Source organism: Cyprinus carpio, chromosome B5, assembly GCF_018340385.1.
Source record: "Cyprinus carpio isolate SPL01 chromosome B5, ASM1834038v1, whole genome shotgun sequence".
Lineage (NCBI taxonomy): Eukaryota > Metazoa > Chordata > Actinopteri > Cypriniformes > Cyprinidae > Cyprinus > Cyprinus carpio.
Window position 1 is genome coordinate 35,597,760 of NC_056601.1, and position 23,334 is coordinate 35,621,093.

The window sequence follows — 23,334 nt, forward strand, 5'->3', positions numbered from 1 at the left end:
TAAATCAATATGTTTGATGGATCATTGGGGTCATTGAGGTCTAAAATTTCACAGAACACAAAACATGATCATAAAACATCCAAAGTCTCATTCTTATATGCACTATATCTGTATTTTCACTAGCAAGGATCACGCCACACTGCAAATGTCAGGAAGTAATCTTTATTGTATAAATATAAGGATGAAAGGGGAAGGGTAGGAGGGATAAAGGGAAAGGATGATAGGTTGACCTAGGCATCCGTTGGTGGCCCGGGGAGGCTCTGGATGGGGCTATTGTCTCGGAACTGTGCGGCAGAGTGATTAGGACCCCCTAAGATTGGAGAGAGCTGAGGTTAGCTTGGGCTTGGCGGATGTCGTTGAGATCGTTGCGAATGTAAGATTGGTATGCTTGTGATGAACAGCGTCCAAGAAAGAATGTATCGAATTGTGTTCTGGAGATATACCTGAGGTATAATTTGGTTTAAATGTTTGCTGGACCAGAACCTAATGGCCACTTTCCCAGTTTCTGCGATGAATAGCGGATCTCGGGGAGACGATTGGGCAGGGATTCTGGAGCGAACATACTCGGAAATGGGTTCGAACGGGCTGAGAAAGGAATTGAGATGGAAGATGTAGATTGGGAATGATGCTCCTAATTGGTTTGTTTTACTTCTCTAAAGCATATACAGGTGCTGGTCATATAATTAGAATATCATCAAGTTGATTTATTTCATTAATTCCATTCAAAAAGTGAAACTTGTATATTATATTCATTCATTACACACAGACTGATATATTTCAAATGTTTATTTCTTTTAATTTTGATGATTATAACTGACAACTAAGGAAAATTCCAAATTCAGTATCTCAGAAAATTAGAATATTACTTAAGACCAATACAAAGAAACGGTTTTTAGAAATCTTGGCCAACTGAAAAGTATGAACATGAAAAGTATGAGCATGTACAGCACTCAATACTTAGCTGGGGCTCCTTTTGCCTGAATTACTACAGCAATGCGGCGTGGCATGGTGTCGATCAGTCTGCGGCACTGCTCAGGTGTTATGAGAGCCCAGGTTGCTCTGATAGTGGCCTTCAGCTCTTCTGCATTCTTGGGTCTGGCATATTGCATCTTCCTCTTCACAATACCCCATAGATTTTCTATGGGGTTAAGGTAAGGCAAGTTTGCTGGCCAATTAAGAACAGGGATACCATGGTCCTTAAACCAGGTACTGGTAGCTTTGGCACTGTGTGCAGGTGCCAAGTCCTGTTGAAAAATGAAATCTGCATCTCCATAAAGTTGGTCAGCTGCAGGAAGCATGAAGTGCTCTAAAACGTCCTGGTATACGGCTGCGTTGACCTTGGACCTCAGAAAACACAGTGGACCAACACCAGCAGATGACATATAACCCCAAACCATCACTGACTGTGGAAACTTTACACTGGACCTCAAGCAACGTGGATTGTGTGCCTCTTCTCTCTTCCTCCAGACTCTGGGACCCTGATTTCCAAAGGAAATGCAAAATTTAATTTCATCAGAGAACATAACTTTAGACCACTCAGCAGCAGTCCAGTCCTTTTTGTCTTTAGCCCAGGCGAGACGCTTCTGATGCTGTCTGTTGTTCAAGAGTGGCTTGACACAAGGAATGCGACAGCTGAAACCCATGTCTTGCATAAGTCTGTGCGTACTGGTTCTTGAAGCACTGACTCCAGCTGCAGTCCACTCTTTGTGACTCTCCCCCACATTTTTGAATGGGTTTTGTTTCACAATCCTCTCCAGGGTGCGGTTATCCCTATTGCTTGTACACTTTTTTTCTACCACATATTTTCCTTCCCTTCACCTCTCTATTAATGTGCTTCGACACAGAGCTCTGTGAACAGCCAGCCTCTTTTGCAATGGCCATTTGTGTCTTGCCCTCCTTGTGCAAGGTGTCAATGGTCATCTTTTGGACAACTGTCAAGTCAGCAGTCTTCCCCATGATTGTGTAGCCTACAGAACTAGACTGAGAGACCATTTAAAAGCCTTTGCAGGTGTTTTGAGTTAATTAGCTGATTAGAGTGTTGCACCAGGTGTCTTCAATATTGAACCTTTTCACAATATTCACATTTTCTGAGATACTGAATTTGGGATTTTCCTTAGTTGTCAATTATAATCAGCAAAATAAAAAGAAATAAACATTTGAAATATATCAGTCTGTGTGTAATTAATGAATATACAAGTTTCACTTTTTGAATGGAATTAGTGAAATAAATCAACTTTTTGATGATATTCTAATTATATGACCAGCACCTGTATATGAGGGCGTCCGGTGAGTGCATGGTGATGTCAGATATGCAGGAATGGATGGATGGGTTGATGGAAGGTGGATGAAGTTGGAGCAAATTCAGAGCATCTTAGAAAACTGAAGAATGCGAGCAGGAACATAGACTCCAAGATTCGATCGATGATGGGATTTAGATGTAACGATAAGATGAATATGCTAAGGTACTGGAGTTGAAAGAATGGCCGATTCTGGAGACAAGAGCCTGAATTTCTGAAGAGAGAAACGAGACAGTGAGTCAGCTGTGGTGTTAAGATATCCTGGTATGTGAGCGGCTTTGAGAAGGAATTGATGTTGAGCGGAAATTAGTGTAAGTTTGCCCAAGAATGGCATGAAAGCTGTCATAAATGGCATGATAGCCGCCAAAGCCTATAGAGGGTGCAGCGTAGGTATACATTTGAATATCATCGTGGTTGGTGAGATATTCATTGTAGAAAAAGAAGATGCCGTTCCAGGATGAGAGAAATTGTTGCCAGAGGTGCATTTCTATTTTGCATGCATCGTCTAACATGGCTCGATGGGGGTGCTAGGCCCAGAGGTTTTCTCTTCTGATAAGTGGACACTGAGTTTGTTGACGACTATAATAAGGGTGGAGAGCCCTGATTGTGGTGGTGCTGATGGAGGTGTAACTACTGGAAAAGTCATCGAGAAGGTGGATGACGTAAGAGAGTCTGTAATTATTAAGTAGAATCTAGAATAGCGCTTCTGAAAGAGAGTCAAATATCTTCGGGCTACTTCTGCAGCCGAAGTGAGGTGCACTGTGAAGTAGTAGGCTCCTTTCCAGGAAACTCTGAAAAGATGACAGAAATGTGGATGGATGGCTAAGGCCTTGAAGGCACTGGTGATGTCTGCTTTGGCTAGCCAAGCACCGTGGCCTGCCAAGCGGATGAGTTTGATAGCATGGCCAGTTGTAGCATATTGCATGGAAAAATCTGGAGCCAGGATGATGCTGTTAATGCCTGGAATGTGAATGCCATGAGGAGAAGACAAGTCAATTATTAATTGCTTTTTCCCAGAGTATTTGCGGGTGGCGATTCCTATGGGGCTGATGCGCGTGATGGGCAATGGTGGTTTATTAAAGGGGCCTATCATTAATCATTTTTAACTTCCTCTGCTAATAGCGTATCGACTTTATTGGGTTCTGACATGGCAGACTGGAGATTATGCAATATATGGGAGGTGTCGGAAATTATATCTATGCCTGGGTGGTATCCATTTCTGAAGCCACTGATTAAGGATAGTACGAATTCTCCATCGGGATTATTTCTTAGTGCAGCGGCTAGGGCCTTTACCTTGATTGGGGTGCTTTGTTAGTCATTCTGTTGGTGTTGTAGGATTGTGGGGGCAGGAGCTTCTTGCATGGGCTCTACCACAGAAGGAGCAGGAATGTAGAAGCATGCAGTTGGAAAGGGTGCAGCCTAAATGGTTGAAATTATTGCACACAATCCTTATTATTTGACGGCCTCTTTTATTGACAACTATTGAGGTTGGAATATTTCCTGAGGGGCCTGCTGGCTTTGGGATAATGGGAGGAGGGGGTGCTACTGCAGATAAGCGGCTGAATACCGATGTCTTGCAAGAGAAAGTTGGTTTGGAGGGGGGTGATAATAGAGCAAGCTCACACTGGATGAGAGGGGGCTCCACAAAGTTCACACCGAGCTGGGAAAACTCGGAAGTAGAGTTCAAAGTAGAAAGAGCCACAGTATGTTCCTTGGTTGAACTGATGTAGGCGTCATGTTGCTTTGGTTGCAAACAGAATGTGATAACTGTAAAAGCTAGTCCTGCCAAAGCGGACTGCCATGTCGCCGATGATGGAGTTGTCAAGTTCGGCTCAACAATCTGGATATACAAAATGTATGATATCGCAGAAAATAGAGAAAGCGAGAGTGAATTCAGTAGGAGAGAGATTTTTTTAACGTGAGGGAACAGGATGGCTGAGCTGCATGGGACCTAGGCTGGTTAGCACTTCTCTAGCCTGGCTAGTGGGAATGAGTGATGGCTGAAGAAGATGAGCTAAATCAATGTAAATGGCAGCTAAAATTAGCGCACACAGGGTTGTGGAGATGGGAGAAGGATGATGAGCTGCTGAAGTTGCCGAATAGGTGTCGCCACTGTGGCTAAAGTAAAAGGGGTATTGCTAAATGACATAATGTGAGGATGTTGGGGAAGGGAGGGGTTGGGATGGCGGGGGGGTTAAAGGATATAACAGTTGGAAGAAGAGTTGGAGATTGAGGATATCCAGATTGGCCAGCGCAAAGTATAGCCTCTTGGGGCACTAGCTGGGGTATCTGGACTGGAAGAATAGTGGAAGGAATATAGAAAAAACAGGAGCTGTATTACTGTGTACGGCTGAAGGAAGGGTAGAGGAACGGATGAAAGGATAATTGTGGATGGGGATATGGATTAATTTTTGAACACAGATGAGAAGAAAGATGACATGATTTAAGTGAAATTGGGTGAAGCAGTTGTAGGTGTAGTTATGACTTGTCCTCAGCTGGGGGGAGCTGGCGCTGCTGTCTGAAGCTGCGGTGGAGGGATGTGCTGTGTGATGTCCCGGGTGACGGAAGGTGGCCGGCTTGTAGATGCTTTTGTTTATGTAGAAGTTTTGGTGGATTCTAAGTATAGGTGGTATAGTCTTGCTTTATTATCCAAGCGATTGAAGTGAATACCTTTAAGTGTGCGTTGAAGGGAAGTCACGGTCCAATTCGAAATGTCGTCATTGGTTCTGGGGGATGCATGGCAAGATTGCTATCGGGAGTTGTGCGCTGGGGAAGCGGGTGCTGACAAGGAGAGCAAGAAGGCCAGTTTCCGCATCTGCGATGGGTATAATTGTCTCTGTTAGACGATCTTGATGCTGGAGATGAGGGAGCCTGTGATCATGCTGGAGTTGAAGAGTTTTCTTGAGGGGTATTAGAGCGAGAATGGTCAGGAGGTCGAGGAATGTGCACAACTGATTGCAAGCACTACAAAGTTTGGCTTGGGTTGGATTGCTGCGAGCTAATCCTCGGTGGAGAGGAGTTAGACTCGAACAGATCATCGTCTGCATCAGGTGAGGTAATCTGTATCTCTGGATCCATAGTTGTTCGAGAGAACAAGATGAACAGTGCTGAAGTGTCGGCCTGAAATAAGTACGTTTTGGAAATTGAGGTGATTGGATGAGGTGGCTGAGTGAGGCGTGGCCCTGCTCCTGAAACTCAGTTAACTAATAAACTCACTTTATACAAAATGTCTGTCTTATGCAAAATCTCTCTTCATTGATGACACTATTCACTACATAGCATGTGAGAGTCATATATAATCTTACCTCAATTTCTTCAGTTTACAGTGAGGACTCTGTATTACATCAGAAAGCAGCTTTACTGAATCTCCTAGTTTATTCCACGACAGATCCAGATGTCTCAGGTGTGTGGGGTTTGATCTCAGAGCTGAAGCCAGAGCAGCACAACCTTCATATGTGATGCCACAATAAATCAACCTGTAAAGAACAATGACACTCTCTTCACTCTCTCAGATCAGAATACATTTTTAAAGATAAAATACAATTTTAAAAAACAAATCAATATGTTTGATGGATCATTGGAGACATTGAGGTCTAAAATGTCACAGAACACAAAACATGATCATAAAACATCCATAAAACATCTCATTCAAGCAAGGTAAATCATATTTCTTATATGCACTATATCTGTATTTGATGCAAAATATCTATCTTATTCAAAATCTGTCTTAATTAATGACATAATTCACAACATAACATGTGAAAGTCATATATGATCTTACCTCAGTTTCTCCAGTTTACAGTGAGGATTCTGTAGTACATCAGAAAGCAGCTTCACTGAATCTCCTAGTTTATTCTCAGACAGATCCAGTTCTCTCAGGTGTGAGGGGTTTAATCTCAGAGCTGAAGCCAGAGCAGCACAACCTTCATCTGTGACGCCACAATAAATCAACCTGTAGAGACATGAAAATCATGCATGTTAACCACTATTAAACAGCTATCAAAAAAGCAATCAAACAACCTCCAATGCAATGAATAGCAACTTGCAATTCCAATATAATTAAATTAATTCATACCATGCGAAAAAAACCGGCAGATGTATTTCTTTAAAGGGAACCAATTATGGCCCTTTTTACAATAAGTAAAATTTGTCTAAAAAAATATCTGTTTTGGTGTGTATTACTTTAAATGCAAATGAGCTGCATATTCCCACCCCGTCTGCAGAAGAGGGCGTAGCGTATACATCTCTACTTTGCATACCTACAGCAATAACAGTCAGTAGAAGCAACATGACTGAGAGCAAGAGAACCGGTGTTTAGCCATACAGATGAAGGAGAAACTCTGGCAGAAGAAACACCTATAAGAATGAACCAGGACATCTTGGAATGCAAGAGTTTTTACAGCCCATTTGCAATGATGGAAGAGCAACACACATAAACACAAGCAAAACATAGTACACTGGGATTGCTTACGAGACATTGTTGACATTACAGCTGCTTGAGTGTGGAGAAAATGGAGGACAGCGTACAACCAAACACAACTCACTGATGGCAGAAACTACGGCAATGCAGGGCTGTCAATCTGCCACCGTGGGCGGGGCCTAAGCAGTGTGATGTCATATTGCTTTGAGAATCAATAACATATGCCTAATGAGACTGATTTGGTTTAATAGGGATTAAAAAATAAGTGGGTGGATTTTTTTCATTTTAGGGTGATTGTCTTCACACACTGCAACACACATTTCTGTCCAAACACCATGCAAAGTTGAATTTTGCATAATAGGTGCCCTTTAATGTCAAATTATCCAAGTTTCAAGGGCAAATTTACACAAATAAAAAAAGTTTAGACTGGAATAAATCAACATTTATCTATATTTATCTATTAGTAAAACTGTAATAGTATGTTATTGCAACTGAGTCCAAATGAAATGAATTTAAATCAACTTTTAGGTTTAACTTTAAACTGGTTTAACATGTTTAAAACTGATCCGCATGCTGGACTGTGAACTGACAGACAGTTCATGTTAGGGGTGGGCGATATTCCAGTAGACACAATTAACTGGTAAAAAAAAATTGGACTATTGTCTTTATTGCAGTTATGCACTCACATCACTTTGCCGTGCACTGTGGTCACGAAATGTATCATTTGGCAAAAAAAAGCATTACTGTTTAAAAACAAGTGATTTTTAGCTGCTGGAACGCTCAAATTTGTTGCTTTATTGGCTTCGAAAGGTTTAATACATATACTTGTATGTATCAAAATGCCCATCTTTGCAAGCCTTCTCATAAACACAGTATTTAGTTCTTAAGTGAAAGTAAACAGCTAAGAAACATCATTCAGACCCACAGATCTCGGGGTCTCAAGGCTTCATATTCAGATTGCTGAATAATACCCATTTTCAGTGACTGAAAACCAAATGTTGGTCACCTTGTATACTGCCAATACTTATTTTATTTAAAGAACAATGACTGAAGAATAAATAATGTTGAAAAACTAGAAAACCTGAAATATTTATATGCAACTTCTCTGACTTTGGTTGAATGCCTGATAAAAACTTTTACAGTGTCACTGTATTGCAAACACATCAAAATGCTGAACACTAAAATAATAGCTACAGCACTGAAGATTTATGAGCTTTTAACTTTTAATTTATTTTACTGTTTTAACAGTGAAGTGATTGTTCTCACTGATACTTACTGAACGGATCTGGATTCTTTAATCACAGGCAGCAACTTCTGAAGAACTTTGATATTTTCAGAATTATTCATTCCTTTAACAAATTTATCAAGACGAAACTCATTCAGTTTCTCTTCTGATGTCAACAACACAAAAACTACAGCTGACCACTGAGATGAAGAGAGTTTGGCTTCCTTAATTGTTCCAGATTTCAGATACTGTTGTATTTCCTCCACTAGTGAACGATCACCCAGTTCATTCAGACAGTGGAACAGATTGATGGATTTCTCTGGAGAGTCAATGGTCCTGATCTTCTTCTTGATGTACTCAACTGTTTTCTCATTGCTGTCAGAGCTGCTTCTTTTCAGTGTCATTATTCGCTGTAGGAGAATCTGATGAGACTCCACTGACAAACCCAGAAGGAACCGCAGGAAAAGATCAAGATGTCCATTTTTTCTCCGTAGAGCCACATCCACAGCTCTTTGATGCAGCTCAGAAAATGAAACATGTTTTGATGAATTGAGTTGAAACAAGTTCTTCATTTTAGACCGCAAACTCTGTTTGGTGCTTTGGTCAAACACATTTCTGTTATGGTTTGTACAGGAGAGGTGCACGTATAGAGCTGCTAGATGTTCCTGAATGCTCAGATGAACAAAGCAGAAGACTTTCCCCTGATAAAAGCCAAACTCCTCTCTGAAGATCTGAGTGCACAATCCTGAGTACACTGATGCTTCTGTCACATCGATGCCACACTCTCTCAGGTCTTCCTCATAGAAGATCAGGTTTCCTTTCACAAGCTGCTGAAAGCCCACTTTCCCCAGTTTGAGGATCATGTCTTCATCTGTCACATTCTTCTCATAGTCCTTCTCATGTTTGATGTCGGTCTGAAGGATCAGGAAGTGTGTGTACATTTGAGTGAGAGTCTTGGGAATCTCTCCACTCTCTGCTCGACACAATATCTTCCCCAGAACAGCGGCTGAGATCCAGCAGAACACTGGGATGTGGCACATGATGTAGAGGCTCCTTGATGACTTCAGGTGTGAGATGATTGTATTGGCCAGACTCTGATCACTGATTCTCTTCCTGAAGTATTCCTCCTTCTGTGGCTCATTGAAGCCTCGTACCTCTGTCACTCGCTGGACACACTCAGAGGGGACGAGATCAGCTGCTGCTGGTCTGGAGGTGATCCAGATGAGAGCAGAGGGAAGCAGATTCCCCACAATGAGGTTCATCAGCAGCTCGTCCACTGAGGCTGATTCAGATATATTACACAGTTTCACTTTGCTCTTAAAGTCCAGAGACAGACGACACTCATCCAGACCATCAAAGATGAACAACACTTTATATTCATCATTGGATATCTCAATTTCTTTAGTTTCAGGGAAAACGACATGGAGAAGATCTGAAAGACTGAGTTTTTTTTTTTCCTTCATCAAGTTGATTTCTCTGAAAGAAAGTGGAAAAATGAGCTGGACATCCTGATTCTCTTTCCCTTCAGCCCAGTCCAGGATGAACTTCTGCACAGAGACTGTTTTTCCAATGCCAGTGACTCCCTTTGTCAGAACAGTTCTGATGGCTTTGTCTTGTCCAGGTAAAGGTCTAAAGATGTCATTGCATTTGATGGCTGTGTCCTCTGCTGCTGCTGCGCTCCTGGATGGTGTCTCAATCTGTCTCACCTCATGCTCATTACTGATCTCTCCACTCTCGCTCTCTGTGATGTAGAGCTCTGTGTAGATATCATTCAGGAGTGTTGGGTTTTTCTGCGTCGCGGTTCCCTCGTACAGACGCCCAAACTTCTTCATCATATTTGATCTAAATATGTTGAGGACTTCATGGCTGGAAAATTAAAATACCACATTATTACACAAGTTACAGAGGTACAAATACAGAGCAAAATGTCTTTTTGTTTTCTGTGTAATGAGACACTGAACATGTATGTATTTGAGTAATGTGTGATGAAGCATTGCAGGAGTGACATGTACTACTTTTTTTTTGAGGGGGCATGAGTGAAGGCGAGGGGGTGGGGGGTTGGGGGGTTGGGGGAGGGTGGGAGTGATTATAATACTTGTCAAGACACACAGCAGCCATATGTATAAGTATAACTGATAGGCTTATGTTTTATTTTATTTTTTCCTTTTTATTCCCAAACGTGTTATATCATGAAATATCTCAATTTTGCACCTTTATAGATTAAGTAGCTATAATGGGCGATGAGCAAGCCTAAAAGTGGAATCTATTAACTACGCATAAAAACAGGTTACGTATATAACCATGGTTCCCTGAGAGGGGAACAAGGCACTGTGTCCTCTTGCGGTCGCTATGGGGAACGTCTTCGGCGTGACCGGTGTCTGAAGTGCACATCTAAACATGACAATAACATTGGCCTGCGACAGCCTATGATGTCATTGCCAATGCGACCACAGTATAAAAGGATGACATGAAAACACGTCATCTGCTTCTTCATCTTAAGCTCGTGTCCGAAGCATGTTGAGGTTTCTAGAGGGCGCAGTGTCTCATTCCCTTCTCAGGGAACCATGGTTACATACGTAACCTGAGACATTCCCATCCAAGGTAACATCAAACTGCGCCCTCTAGCGGTCACTATGGGGAATGGTATGCCCATGCTGCCATGCTAAGGGAAGTGCATGCCAAGCACCAAAGCGAGCACCAACTCTAGTACCAACTCTGCTAAGCTATGGGAGTTGCCCCAATGACACCTTGATGGCTGTCAGTGACATTATCCCCTTGAGCAAAAGGCCTGAGCTGCATACCCCAATAACTTACCTATTAAGGGCTGGGCCTGGATGCATGAACCCAGGGCAGAGCTCGAAGGCTTTGAATCAGAAGCTAAGAGATTTCTTTAAGGGGATACGGCCTTTAAGGACAATAAAACTAGACTCTGACCTGTCACCCAAGGGGCTACCGCCAGCTCAGCATGACCTTTCTCAAAGGAACTGACTCGACATGTCCTTGGTAGCAAACACCCTGCTCAGAGAGGAATCACCAAAAATAGATAAGTAGACTAGGGCCCAAGGTGAAAACCCGGGCCTGAGCCAACTCAGAGAAAAGGCACAGGGCTGGCAGGGCGTAACCCATACTATACAGTATTTTAGAAAAGTGCGCAGGACTCTTAGCATGCACACTTACCACAATGTGGGTTTTTAGAAATTGCACAGAAGCTCAGTGTTTGCACCTGCCATAATATGTATTTTTAGAAACGCCATTACTAAGGGGTGAGCCTGGCCCAAGGAACTGCCTTGACTGGTTCTCAGTAGCAAACACCCTGCTCAGGAAGTTATCACCAGAGATACATAAGTAGAGGAGTTTAAAAAAATGCGCAGGATGCTTAGCGTGCACACTTACACAATGTGGATTTTAGAAAGTGCACAGAAGATCCGCGTGTGCACTTACAATAACATGGATTCAAGAAACACTGTTACTAAGGGGTGACCGAAGAGGCGAATGATCAATACCTCAGGGGCAAAGTTCCTAGCTCTCTAAAGAGAGGAGGACTCACATGATCTGCCCAGGAGCGGCAAGCTCAAAAAACACCCTACAACAGCAAAGAGAACACCACAAATAACATCCAGCATATAGACAGAAAAAACAACACTTTATAGAATCAAACAATCCAACAACAACATCACACAACCAAACAGCAAAAGGATCCAACAATAAAGGCAACTAATCAAAAAAACAACATATATGTGTCTAACAACTCGGGGGCGAGTCACTGGTTCGACCATAAGAGCAGTGTGACAGGGAGGTCAAAGTGGGCCTAACCATCTATCGAATCTGCAGAGCAGAGCTAAGGAGAAAAGCCACTTAATGCCTCAGTGAGAGGAGCTCTACTCAGAGAATGTGCATGATGGTTGAGTGGATGACTTAAATCTCACGAGGCCCCTCGGGGTGAGACATGAGTATGATCAAGGAGGCTCCTGCAGAAGCCTAGTGACTTGGCTGCATGATCTAGCAAGCATGAGGCCGAAGATGTAGGACTATCTTCCAGCCTGGATGAGAGTGAGACCATCGCCACAATTGGTTTCTGACTTCAGCAAGGGAGGTGCTCACAGAGATCCTAACCCTGTAACAAAGTCAAAGGTACAAAGACATGTCCAAGTAAAGTTGTGGAGGAACGTTAGTTAGTGAGCCACGTAAAAACTAGTCATAGAGAGATGAAATAGATCGTACACACCCACCACGGCTCCCCCGCATGACTCAAGTTCACAGATATATTCTGAAGATGAACGACAAAAAACACTTGGGTCTTGAGCATCAGTAGGTAGTTCTATGAGACATAGGAACTAACCAAAACATCATAGGTCCAGCATGAGAGACTGCAATGCAAGCGCAGGAGGCTCGAGCCTAACCCTCCTCCAGGTGAAGTGATGGTGGCTTCAGGGGAATTAAGGGGAGGAAGATGAGAGCAGATGTTAATACCCTCAGATGGAGGTGAGTAGATGTTTCAAGTTTACTCTGGTCTGGACGAGGGTGTTGAGAACAGGTTGAGAGAACTGGTGAGAACTGAGAGAATGGATTGAGAGAACTGGTTGAGAGACTGGTGTTGGCCTACTTGAAGGATATTACTGGACCATTACTGGACCCCCTGCAGTTTGCTTACTGAGCAAACAGGTCTGTGGATGATGCAGTCAATATGGCACTACATCCTCCAACATCTGGACAAACCAGGGACTTATGCAAGGATCTTGTTTGTTGACTTCAGCTCCGCTTTCAACATCATCATTCCAGACACCCTTCAGAACAAACTCCCACAGCTCTCTGTACCCACCTCCATCTGTCAGTGGATCACCAGATTCCTGACAGACAGGCGGCAGCTATTGAGGATGGGAAAACTCAGATCCAACACCTGCACCATCAACACCGGAGCTCCTCAAGGCTGTGTTCTCTCCCCACTGCTCTTTTCTCTTTACACAAATGATTGCACCTTTAAATACATAGGAGCCAGGAGAGTCAAGATGGTCCAGAGCATAATGCAGTCCTAAATTGACCGCATCATCTACCGAGCGGTTTGCCCTGTAAGCAAACTGTAGTTGATCAAGATAAGGAGCTGTAATAGGTTTAAGATGTGACAAAACCAACCGCTCCAAACATTTCATGACCACTGATGTAAGGGCCACCGGTCTGTAGTCGTTTAGGTCCACAGCTTTGTTTTTCTTCCGCACTGGAATAATGGTTGATGACTTAAAACAACTCGGAACCCTGCATAAAACAATTGATTAAAAATGTCCGTAAAAACTGGAGCTAGCTGACTAGCACAGTACTTCAGGGTGGCAGGTGAAATCCCATCAGGGCCACTCGCTTTCCTTACATTTTGTCGGCTAAATAGCCGATACACATCCTTCTCCTCAATTTCAATGTCAATATCAGAGGTGACTTGATCTTGAGGGCCAATGTTCTCCCCCTCTCTCTGAGTGTAACACCCCCGGAAGGAAAAGGGTGAGGGCATGGAGATTTCTCAAATCTTGTATAAAAAACATTGAATTCATTGGCCAGTTTAGCAGATGGAGTGACTTGTTGTTTTTTATTTTTATAGCCTGTCAAGTTCTTCAGCGACCTCCAAGCTGAGGAAGAGTCATTAATGCCAAATTGTTCCTCCATATTCACTTTATAGGCACTTTTTGCTTTCCTAATAGCTTTATTTAACTTTTGTCTGGCCAGCCTGTATTCATCTCCATTTCCCTTCTCTGTAGGCCTGTTCTTTGGTTTCCCTGAGCAGCCTAAGGGATTTTGTGAACCAGGGTTTGTTGTTATTATATTTCACCACAGTTTTGGTGGGAATACAAGCTTGCTCACAGAATGAAATATATGAACACACAGTGTCAGTATATGAGTCCAAAGAGTCACAAGAAGCACGCATGGATTCCCAATCAGTGGTATCTAAACAGACCTGTAACATCCCAGTTGCCTCTGTCGTCCATCTTTTAGATGTATACTGTACCGCCCTTGCTAGTTTTAGTTTTTGTTTGTAGATGGGTACCATCTGAATTAAACCATGATCTGAGTTCCCAAGAGGGGCACGGGGAAGTGAACGATATGCTGCTTTGTGAACAGAATAAAAATTATCCAGTATATTTCCTCCCCGAGTCGGACAACTAACTAGCTGTTTAAATTTGGGCAGATCATGTTTCAAATGACATGCATTAAAGTCACCCATAACAAGTAATACAGAGTCAGGGTGCTTATCCTCAATGTTTATAATCAGCTCCGTTAGAACGTACTGCGCTTCCCGTGTGTTAACTTCAGGTGGAATATACACACAACCAAATATAACAGAGGCAAACTCTCTAGGGGCATAAAATGGCCTGCAGTCTATAGCCAGGAACTCCAACAAAGGGCAACAATGTTTGTATAATACTGAAACGTCAGTGCACCAATTTAAATTAATATAACAGCACAGACCTCCGCCTGATGTCTTCCCACTTCGTCCTTTGTCGCGGTCGGCTCTGATTAAGTTAAATCCAGGTAATTCCACCGCTGAATCCGGAATGTCCATGTTCAGCCAGGTTTCGGTAAAGTTCAAAAGCCGAATTCATACGGAAATCACGGCTGGTCCTTAAAAGTAGATTAAGCTCTTCGATTTTGTTACTGAGAGAGCGCACGTTAGACAGGCAGACAGCAGGGAGAGGAACCCGGTGTCCCCGCTTCCTCCACCTGTGGAGAGCCCCAGCTCTCCTCCCTCTCGCTCGGCTGCGTCGCTTAACTCTTGTCGCTGACTTAATGATATCCTCCTCAAAAGTCAGGAATTCGGGGATCAAGCTGACAGGCATTGTTCCCCTAATGTTCATAAGCATGTCACGATTGTAGCTAAACCGCATATTTAGAAAAACAACAGCGAACAACAGCAAAAAAAACAAACAAACACACAGCACTGAAACGCCGCGGCTTCAAAAAACAACTGTAGCAGAAACTAGATCATCTAAGCATAAAAACATTTTTTTCCCATGCCATCTTCAGCTTAAACAGCTAACACATGAATCATTACCTGTGTTCTATAATTAATTTCTGTAATTCATTCTCTATCTTTAATCATTGACTCTTTCTCAAGAATTATGTAAATACATATGCATATCTCTTTATTTATACAGCTGTACATAGAGTAAATAATGCACAAATAATGCACAAAAAATTGACCTTTGTGGAATGAAGGACCTTAAGGCAGTTATTGTCATAACTCGTGTGCTGAAACTTATGGATGTGGGACAAAAACAGACTTTTCCAGGCCTTCTCAATCTCCACATGGAGATCAGGAAGAAATAGAAGGCTCGCTTGAGCTGGAGGGCTATGGTTGGAAAGAAAACGCTCATCGAAACAACCCTGAGGTGCCACTTTCTTGGCCCGCTTCCACAGCGAGGCTTGACTTGCTGTGTTCCATAACCTCAAGCAACTAAGCATATCCAGGGCAGGAGGAATGAGGGGACTTAGTCTCATCTTCTTCATCCTCATCTAGCAACTCCTGCTCTTTCCGGCTTGGAGAAGCAGTGCACTAGCTGCTGGATCAGACGATGTGAGAGAAATAGCATCATCGTCCAGCAGCTCACTCTCGTTTGTGACCGATGAGCGTGAAAGGTAAAGTCCCTTTACCAACTCATCAGCCATCTCCACAAGCTCACTTTCCTCCGTGCCTCAGCAGCGGTGGGTCCTGAACCACGGGGAGCTGAATGCTGTCCCTCTTTCCTCAAAAAGAGAGACAAACGAGATCAGAGCTTTTTCATGTGAAAACCCTCAAAGTGCACGCCCTCCGAGGACATCGCACACCTGCTCTTCACCCAAACAGAAGACGCAAAGATTGTGTGTCATCAGGTGTCAAATGACGAGGACACAGATCTGCAGACTTCTTAAATGCCTTACTAGTGCTCACCATTGTAAAGAAGAATAATTGTTCTTACCAGAATGCACACTTCAAACAAAACAGTCCCTTGAAGATGAACAAGAGGATAACATGTTCTCCCGGCGCCCTTTTAAACTGTGGTTGCGCCTGCGATGCAGTCATATGCTGAAGGGAACCCATCTTTTTACTTAAAGGTCCCCTAAAGTGCCTTGAAACACGCAGCATTATTCTATGTGGTGACGTAATTTCAACTGAAAAAGGAAGAGAGGGCGGAACATATCTAGCAGCCCCGCACCCTTTTTAAAATGGCCAATAGCGTTTTGTTTATATCTGCTTGGGCCAGAGCCATTGAGCTCGGTAAAGGCGCATTTGACAGGCACAATATGAAACTCTTAGTAAAAAAAAAATAGTGGTCATAATCATGCTGAGGCTGTGTAGTTGTAAAAGTTTTTAATATATGCTGAGTTTTTAAATATATGCTGACTCAGACTGTGCCCGCTTCCTCGGTTTGCATGAAACAACGTGAAACCAGACCTCATTTGCACGAATCAAAAGCTTATTAACACTGTCTGAATCATTCGCCTACACTGTGCACTACGAGCCATCAACTGTACAGGAAATACTATACTGTGAACAAGTGACTGATCTCAGCCAAAGCTTCAGCGTCTATAAATAGTGCAGGGGGCGGGCACTTCGGATTCTAGAAAGCATTTGATTGGTCAGAAGATTAGATGAGAAAATGAAGTACGATGTGACGTCAAAAAAATAGTTCAGCCATTTTGGTGGAAGTAACGAACTACAAGCTTTGAATGCTTATATCTTCTAAATGTGAATTTTGTCACTGTTTTGGAGCACGCTGCCTTAAAGATAACCTTAAGACTAACATATTGATACTAACACCCAAAAAACTTGAATTTTGATTTCATGGGGACTTTAAGATATGGGTGTCATGCCATAAAATATTTTTAATAAAACTGACTTTGTATCCGTTTTATCTATTTCATGTGAATTTAATAAAATCATTGTAATTTACTAATTATAACACTCAGTGAGTGAGTGAACAAAACACAGGCATTTCAGAGATTACTCATCTGAACGCCTCTGATTGGTCATTGCATTCATACGCTCAACAGAATCGTGTGTGATGGTTATAATGCTGTAAAAGCGCTGTAAAAACGCACCTGTTTCTGGCTCAGCACCAGCCAGAGCACAAATGCAGATTTGAATTTGGCAGATGATGCTGTGTCGCACTGCACGTTCTAATCACGCTGGAGTGATTGTATGAAATATAAAAAATATTATTCAGCTATTTTTTGTCTTTTGGAAGCTGCATTCATAATTGACTTGGCTCAGAAATCTGAGGGGGCACATGCATGATTTACATGGGCATGACACCTCTGATGCATTGCATTAAAAAATACCACAACTTACCTTACATCAGGATACGTGCTGTCTTGTGGTTGATTCATAGGCTGGTCATATTTCTCACAGACAGGTTTTCTGACATCTGATCTGTGTTGCAGGATTAACCTTGAATCCAGAATCAAACACTGTGACATTGGTGACATTTTTCACATTACCTTTATAACAGTTGTTGTGACTTTATTAAAAATTGCACTTGCTCAATGTCACAACTGTAAAAAAATAAAAAAATAAATACCATTTAAATAAATGTAACTAATAATTCTACTCTGACAGTTTAATTTAAAATGTTACTATAATCATATCTTTTTACAAAAAAATAAAAAATAAATAAACTTGAGGTTAAACCTTGTGTCTTCATTCTTAAAATTAAATGGATGATGCATAGATTTATCACTCTTCATAGACACACAGCTGGGCTCTGGATCTGATTTCTTCTGGTGAACTGAACTATAACAGAGAGAGAATAAAGATACACTAAGTACTTTCACAGATGTGTCTCTCTGTGTGAGCAAATGTTAAAATATCAAATGAAATAATCACGTGATAAAAGACCATAAATATTTCAATTATGTCTGTTAATGAAATATTGTACCTGAATTGTTGTGGATGATCTGTAGACTCATCACTCTTCATAAACACACAGCTGGGCTCTGCTTCTGATCTCTTCCAATCAACTGAACTATAACAAAGAATCCTTTCAATAACTGTATTAACTTTTAATTTAAAAAACAATTATGAGCTTTTCATTTTCACTGTGTTGATACAGAAACCATAAACGGGACGGTTCTTTCATACAGTCTCGGCCGACAATAACTAATATGAATACCATAATAACATGAATACCTAATATAAAACAATTTTTTACTTTTAATTTTAACTAGTTACCACACACACACACACACACACAAAACGATGGCCTCCTTTCAAATAAATGGGTTATTTAATATAGTATACATTTAAATGACCTGCATCCTGGAGAAAAATCTTTATCTCGGGGTGTTTGTGTGTCATCCATGATGAAGCTGAACAGACCCTCAAACACTTCTGAGTGAGATCTCCAACACTTACTGTTCACTCAAATACACAATGTTAGTCTTACGTTAACACAAATACTAATTTGAACGACAGAAAACACGAAACAGCAACGGAGGATTAATATGAATGCGGAAGTCACCTGCGGTTAGTGATGTGACGTTTGAACCACATCTTTCCGGAGCTCGTGTAGACTAAATGAGCGGGCCAGATGATGCCTCGATTCAGGGCTTGTTATTAACGTAGAAATCAGTCATACAAGTAATATGGAGAATACAGATAATTTCTGGAAAATATGCATATATGCAATTCATATATGTGTGCACTATTTTTCTGTTCATGTATGTGTACACTATTCTTCTATCTATGAAATGTGTGGTCTCTTCATCCGAGAAAGCTTCTTTCACAGGCTTTTGGTTGCTTTATTTTATACTAACCACGAGATGGCGCTGTTATCTAAGGAAGCCCGTTTCCGCCACAGTTGAGAAAAATATGATTCTGTAAGTCATAATAATGAGAAACTTTCTATTAAAATAATAAGGGGGAAAAACTATATATATATATATATATATATATATATATATATATATATATATATATATATATATATATATATATATATATATATATATTGTCAGCCTTTCTATATTTTCTATATTATACACACAGTCAAATATCCATTATAAAGAAGCATAAACTATTCAGAACTATTCATATTCATATCTATCTATCTTTATTAAAATAAAAAATAAATAAATAAATAAATAAATAAAATAAAAAACAAATAAATAAATAAATAAATAAATAAATAAATAAATAAAGAGGTTTCACAGACAAAAATTTGCATTTATGTAAAAAAAACTGGCTAGAAAAAATAAATTAGAAACTACTTGTCTTTCAACTTATTGTTGAAGTTATAAAAACTTAATAACATCCTTAAACACCAAAGAATAACTGTTACAGATAAAAAACACATACAAACAAACAGAATTTCCTCTAAAACATAGCTATACGTCGACACAATCCCAAAAAAAGGTGAGGGACAGACTCATCTTCCACTCCACAAAAGCATCAAAGGGGATCCTTCTCAGGAAACTTTTTTTTTTAATATACAGATTGACAGGGTCATACAGGAACAGGGGTGTTACAATCGGAGGGGAAAAGAGGGACAGAAGTTGAGAGGGGACCCATAGATAAACCTGTGCAATGGGCCCCTAATCCATAGCGACTCCACTGCCTTTCAGTTCCTCTCAGTTATCAACAGTCTGCACAACCGTGAGAAGAATTGTCACACAAACAAAAAATGTCCTACATCTTCGAGCTTTATTAGGTGGTTCACACAATTTATACTTTGCATAGAAAGAAAAAAATAACATTGTTCTGGGTTTTCCCTCCAGAGGGTGTAAAACCTTAAAAGGAATCGTTTCTCACTCCTTAATACATGTGCAACATGACAAATATTTAATGTTACCTTGATGTACTGTAACAAACAAAAACTTGGATAAGGCAGCTAAGAATAAAAGAAAGGCAACCGCTAAATACAAGTACAAAATACTATGTGCATTTCTTCACTCATACACATTCTCAGTGGTGACTGAAAATAAAGAAAGTGAATGGTGACTGAAAATAAGCTCAGGAGGAGACGCTCTAATCTCCTTATTCAGTGTTCATGGCCTGATTGTACAAGATTCTGTCCCCAATCCTGAAGCTTTCTAAGTTTTGCTGTGGACCATGGTTTGTCATTGTTAAATGTTAAATAAGTCCTGGTAGGAATGCACATATCCTCACAGAAACTGATATATGATATTACAGTCTTACAGTTACAGTGTTGTTGCTCCGTGTCTGTGATTGTGCATTTGTAAAATAAAGAAAAAAAATAGGGTGTGCTTTCTGCCGTCTCAGTCCCCGCAAATATCTTCCTGAAACTCATCACTCAAATAAACTACATAAGTTTACATATCTCTCGCAGAATATGGAAAATGTTAAGCATTAAAAAAAAAAAGAGGGATCATGAAAAATGCATGTTATTTTTTATTTAATGCTGTCCAGAATCAGCTATTTCACATAACGGGTGTTTCTGGGCGATCCACAACTGTTTATAATAACTGAATTTATAAAAATGAACCCACTCAAATGTCCACATAACCTCAAATCCCAACACTTCATCACAAAACCTGGGTGATCCACAACTGTTTTTGTGTTTAGTGATAGTTGTTCATGAGTTCCTCGTTCGTCCTGAGCACTTCAACTGCCTGCTGTTCTTCAGAAAATATCTCCAGCTCCTGCACATTCTTTGGTTTTCCAGCATATTCTGCATATTTGAACCCTTTCCAAAAGTGAATATATGATTTTGAGATCCATCTTTTCACATGGAGGACAAGTGGGCGACTCATACATAACTATTATATAAGATGAAAACATGTACTGATGCGTAAAAAGGCAACACAATGCATTAAGCTGGGGGTATAAACTTTTTGAATTGGATGATCAGGTAAATTGTACTTATTTTGTCTTCTGGGAAACAAAGTATTTACGATGCTTCTTATGTTCAGTACCAAATTAAAAAAAAAGAGCTTTAAACAAAATAAGAAAAAATTACACATCATCCTGTTCAAAGGTTTTCACCCCTGGCACTTGATGCATTGTGTTGCCTTTTTTAGCATCAGTAAGTGTTTCCACCTTTTGTGATAGCTGTGTGAGTCCCTCAGTTGTCCTTAGTGTCAGATGGATCTCAAAATCATACAGTTACTGTTGGAAAGTGTTCAAATATGTAGAATATGCTGGAAAACCAAAGAATGTGTAGTAGCTGGGGGATTTTTCTGAAGAACAGCAGGAACTGCTCAGGACCAACGAGGGACTCATGAGCAACTATCACAACACAGAAAAACAGTCATGGATCATCCAGGAAAAGACACAAATTATTAAGATTCAAGGGTATGTAAAATTTTGAATGGGGTCATTTTTATAAATTCAGTCATTATTTTGTCTTGTGGAGTATATTTAAACATCTGTTATTCAATTCAATTCAATTCAAGTTTATTTGTATAGCGCTTTTTACGATACAAATCATTGCAAAGCAACTTTACAGAAAATTAAGTTTCTACAATATTTAGTAGTAGCTTATCAGTGGTGACTGTCAGTCTATGTGTATACGGCAGAAATGTTCAGAAAAATCAATAAAAGACGTAAACAAACAGACGATTAACACTATTAACAGCAATTATGCAATCAAACTTATAGCAAAATTTGGTAGTTCTGTATGTTGTCTCCGGGTTAGCATCATCTGAGGTCCTCTGAGGGGTTGGCATCATCTCTTCTCAGGTGTTCTGGATCCAGACTGGAGCTTGTGTAAATCCTAGTTACCACGGGATGTAAATCCAGCAGAAACAGAGAAACAAATAGAGACATAATTAGCGTAGCTGCTGTTCCAGCCAAGTAAAATTAATTAGTTTAACCCAAGTTAAAGAATAATAATAAGCATTTGATCAGATATAACTGCAGTCCAAAATTATGAGATGCATTATTTGAATGTTTGGCCAAAGAGGTGTGTTTTTAATCTAGATTTAGCAGAGGAAGTGTGTCTGAACCCCGAACATTATCAGGAAGGCCATTCCAGTGTTTGGGAGCCAAATGCAAAAAAGCTCTACCTCCTTTAGTGGACTCTGCTATCCTAGGTACTATCAAAAGTCCAGCATTTTGTGACCTTAGGGAGCGTTATGGATTGTAGCGTGGTAGAAGACTAGTTAGGTACGCAGGAGCTAAGCCATTAAGGGCCTTATAAGTAAATAATAATATTCTGTAACTGATACGGAACTTAATAGGTAGCCAGTGCAGAGACTGTAAAATTGGGGTAATATGATCATATTTTCTTGACCTGGTAAGGACTCTAGCCCCTGCATTTTGGACTACCTGTAGCTTGTTTATTGAGGATTCAGGACAACCACCTAGCAGTGCATTACAATAGTCCAGTCTAGAGGTCATGAACGCATGAACTAGTTTTTTCTGCATCAGGAACAGGTAACATGTTTCGTAGCTTGGCAATGTTTCTAAGATGGAAGAATGCTGTTTTTTGTAACATGGGAAATATGATTTTCAAAAGACAAGTTACTGTCTAATATAACACCCAGATTTTTGACTGTAGAGGAAGTAACAGTACATCCATCTAATTCCAAATTGTAAATCTACGAGATTCTGTGTAATGTTTTTTGGTCCAATAAGTAATATCTCTGTCTTATCTGAATTTAATAGGAGAAAATTATTGGTCATCCAATCTTTTACATTTTTAACACACTCTGTTAGCTTAGATAATTTTGAAGTTTCACCTGGTCTTGTTGAGATATATAGTTGAGTATCATCAGCATAACAGTGGAAACTAATCCCTGTATTTTCTAATAATATTACCAATGTATACTGAAAATAGCAGAGGACCTAGGACAGATCCTTGTGGCACTCCATATTTTACTGGTGATAAGTGAGATGACTCCCCATTTAAATAAACAAAGTGGTAGCGATCGGACAGGTAGGATCTAAACCATCTTAAAGCCTGCCCTTGGATACCTGTATAGTTTTGTAATCTATCTATGAGTATGTCGTGATCTATGGTGTCAAACGCAGCACTAGGATCAAGTAAAACTAGAAATGAGATGCAGCCTTGATCTGATGCAAGTCATTTGTAATTTTAACAAGTGCAGTTTCTGTGCTATGATGGGCCCTGAAACCCGACTGAAATTCTTCATAGAGATCATTTTTTTGCAGGTAGGAGCACAATTGAGCAGACACAACTTTTTCTAAAATTTTAGACATAAATGGAAGATTTGAAATGGGTCTGTAATTTGCCAGTTCACTAGGATCTAGTTGTGGTTTCTTAATAAGAGGCTTAATAACCGCCAGCTTGAATGGTTTTGGGACGTGACCTAAAGATAACAACGAGTTAATAATATTGAGGAGCGGTTTTTCTGCTACAGGTAACAACTCTTTCTGTAATTTAATGGGTACAGGATCTAATAAACATGTTGTTGGTTTAGATGCAGTGATAAGTTTATTTATCTCTTCCTGT

General features: G+C 40.5%; 1 protein-coding gene across 1 annotated transcript in view; it reads right to left on the bottom strand.

The window, feature by feature from the left end:
- LOC109112261 (NLR family CARD domain-containing protein 3-like) overlaps positions 1-17,801 on the bottom strand; it is a 28,320-nt gene extending 10,519 nt beyond the window's left edge. The window contains exons 1-6 of the mRNA XM_042723473.1: positions 17,787-17,801; positions 17,592-17,746; positions 17,253-17,351; positions 7,994-9,808; positions 6,079-6,249; positions 5,603-5,773 (exon numbers count right to left, since the gene is read on the bottom strand). Of these exons, the coding sequence (XP_042579407.1) occupies positions 5,603-5,773; positions 6,079-6,249; positions 7,994-9,808; positions 17,253-17,351; positions 17,592-17,746; positions 17,787-17,801 (2,426 nt within the window). The remainder of the gene's footprint in view (positions 1-5,602; positions 5,774-6,078; positions 6,250-7,993; positions 9,809-17,252; positions 17,352-17,591; positions 17,747-17,786) is intronic.
- Between the last annotated feature and the right edge of the window lie 5,533 nt (positions 17,802-23,334).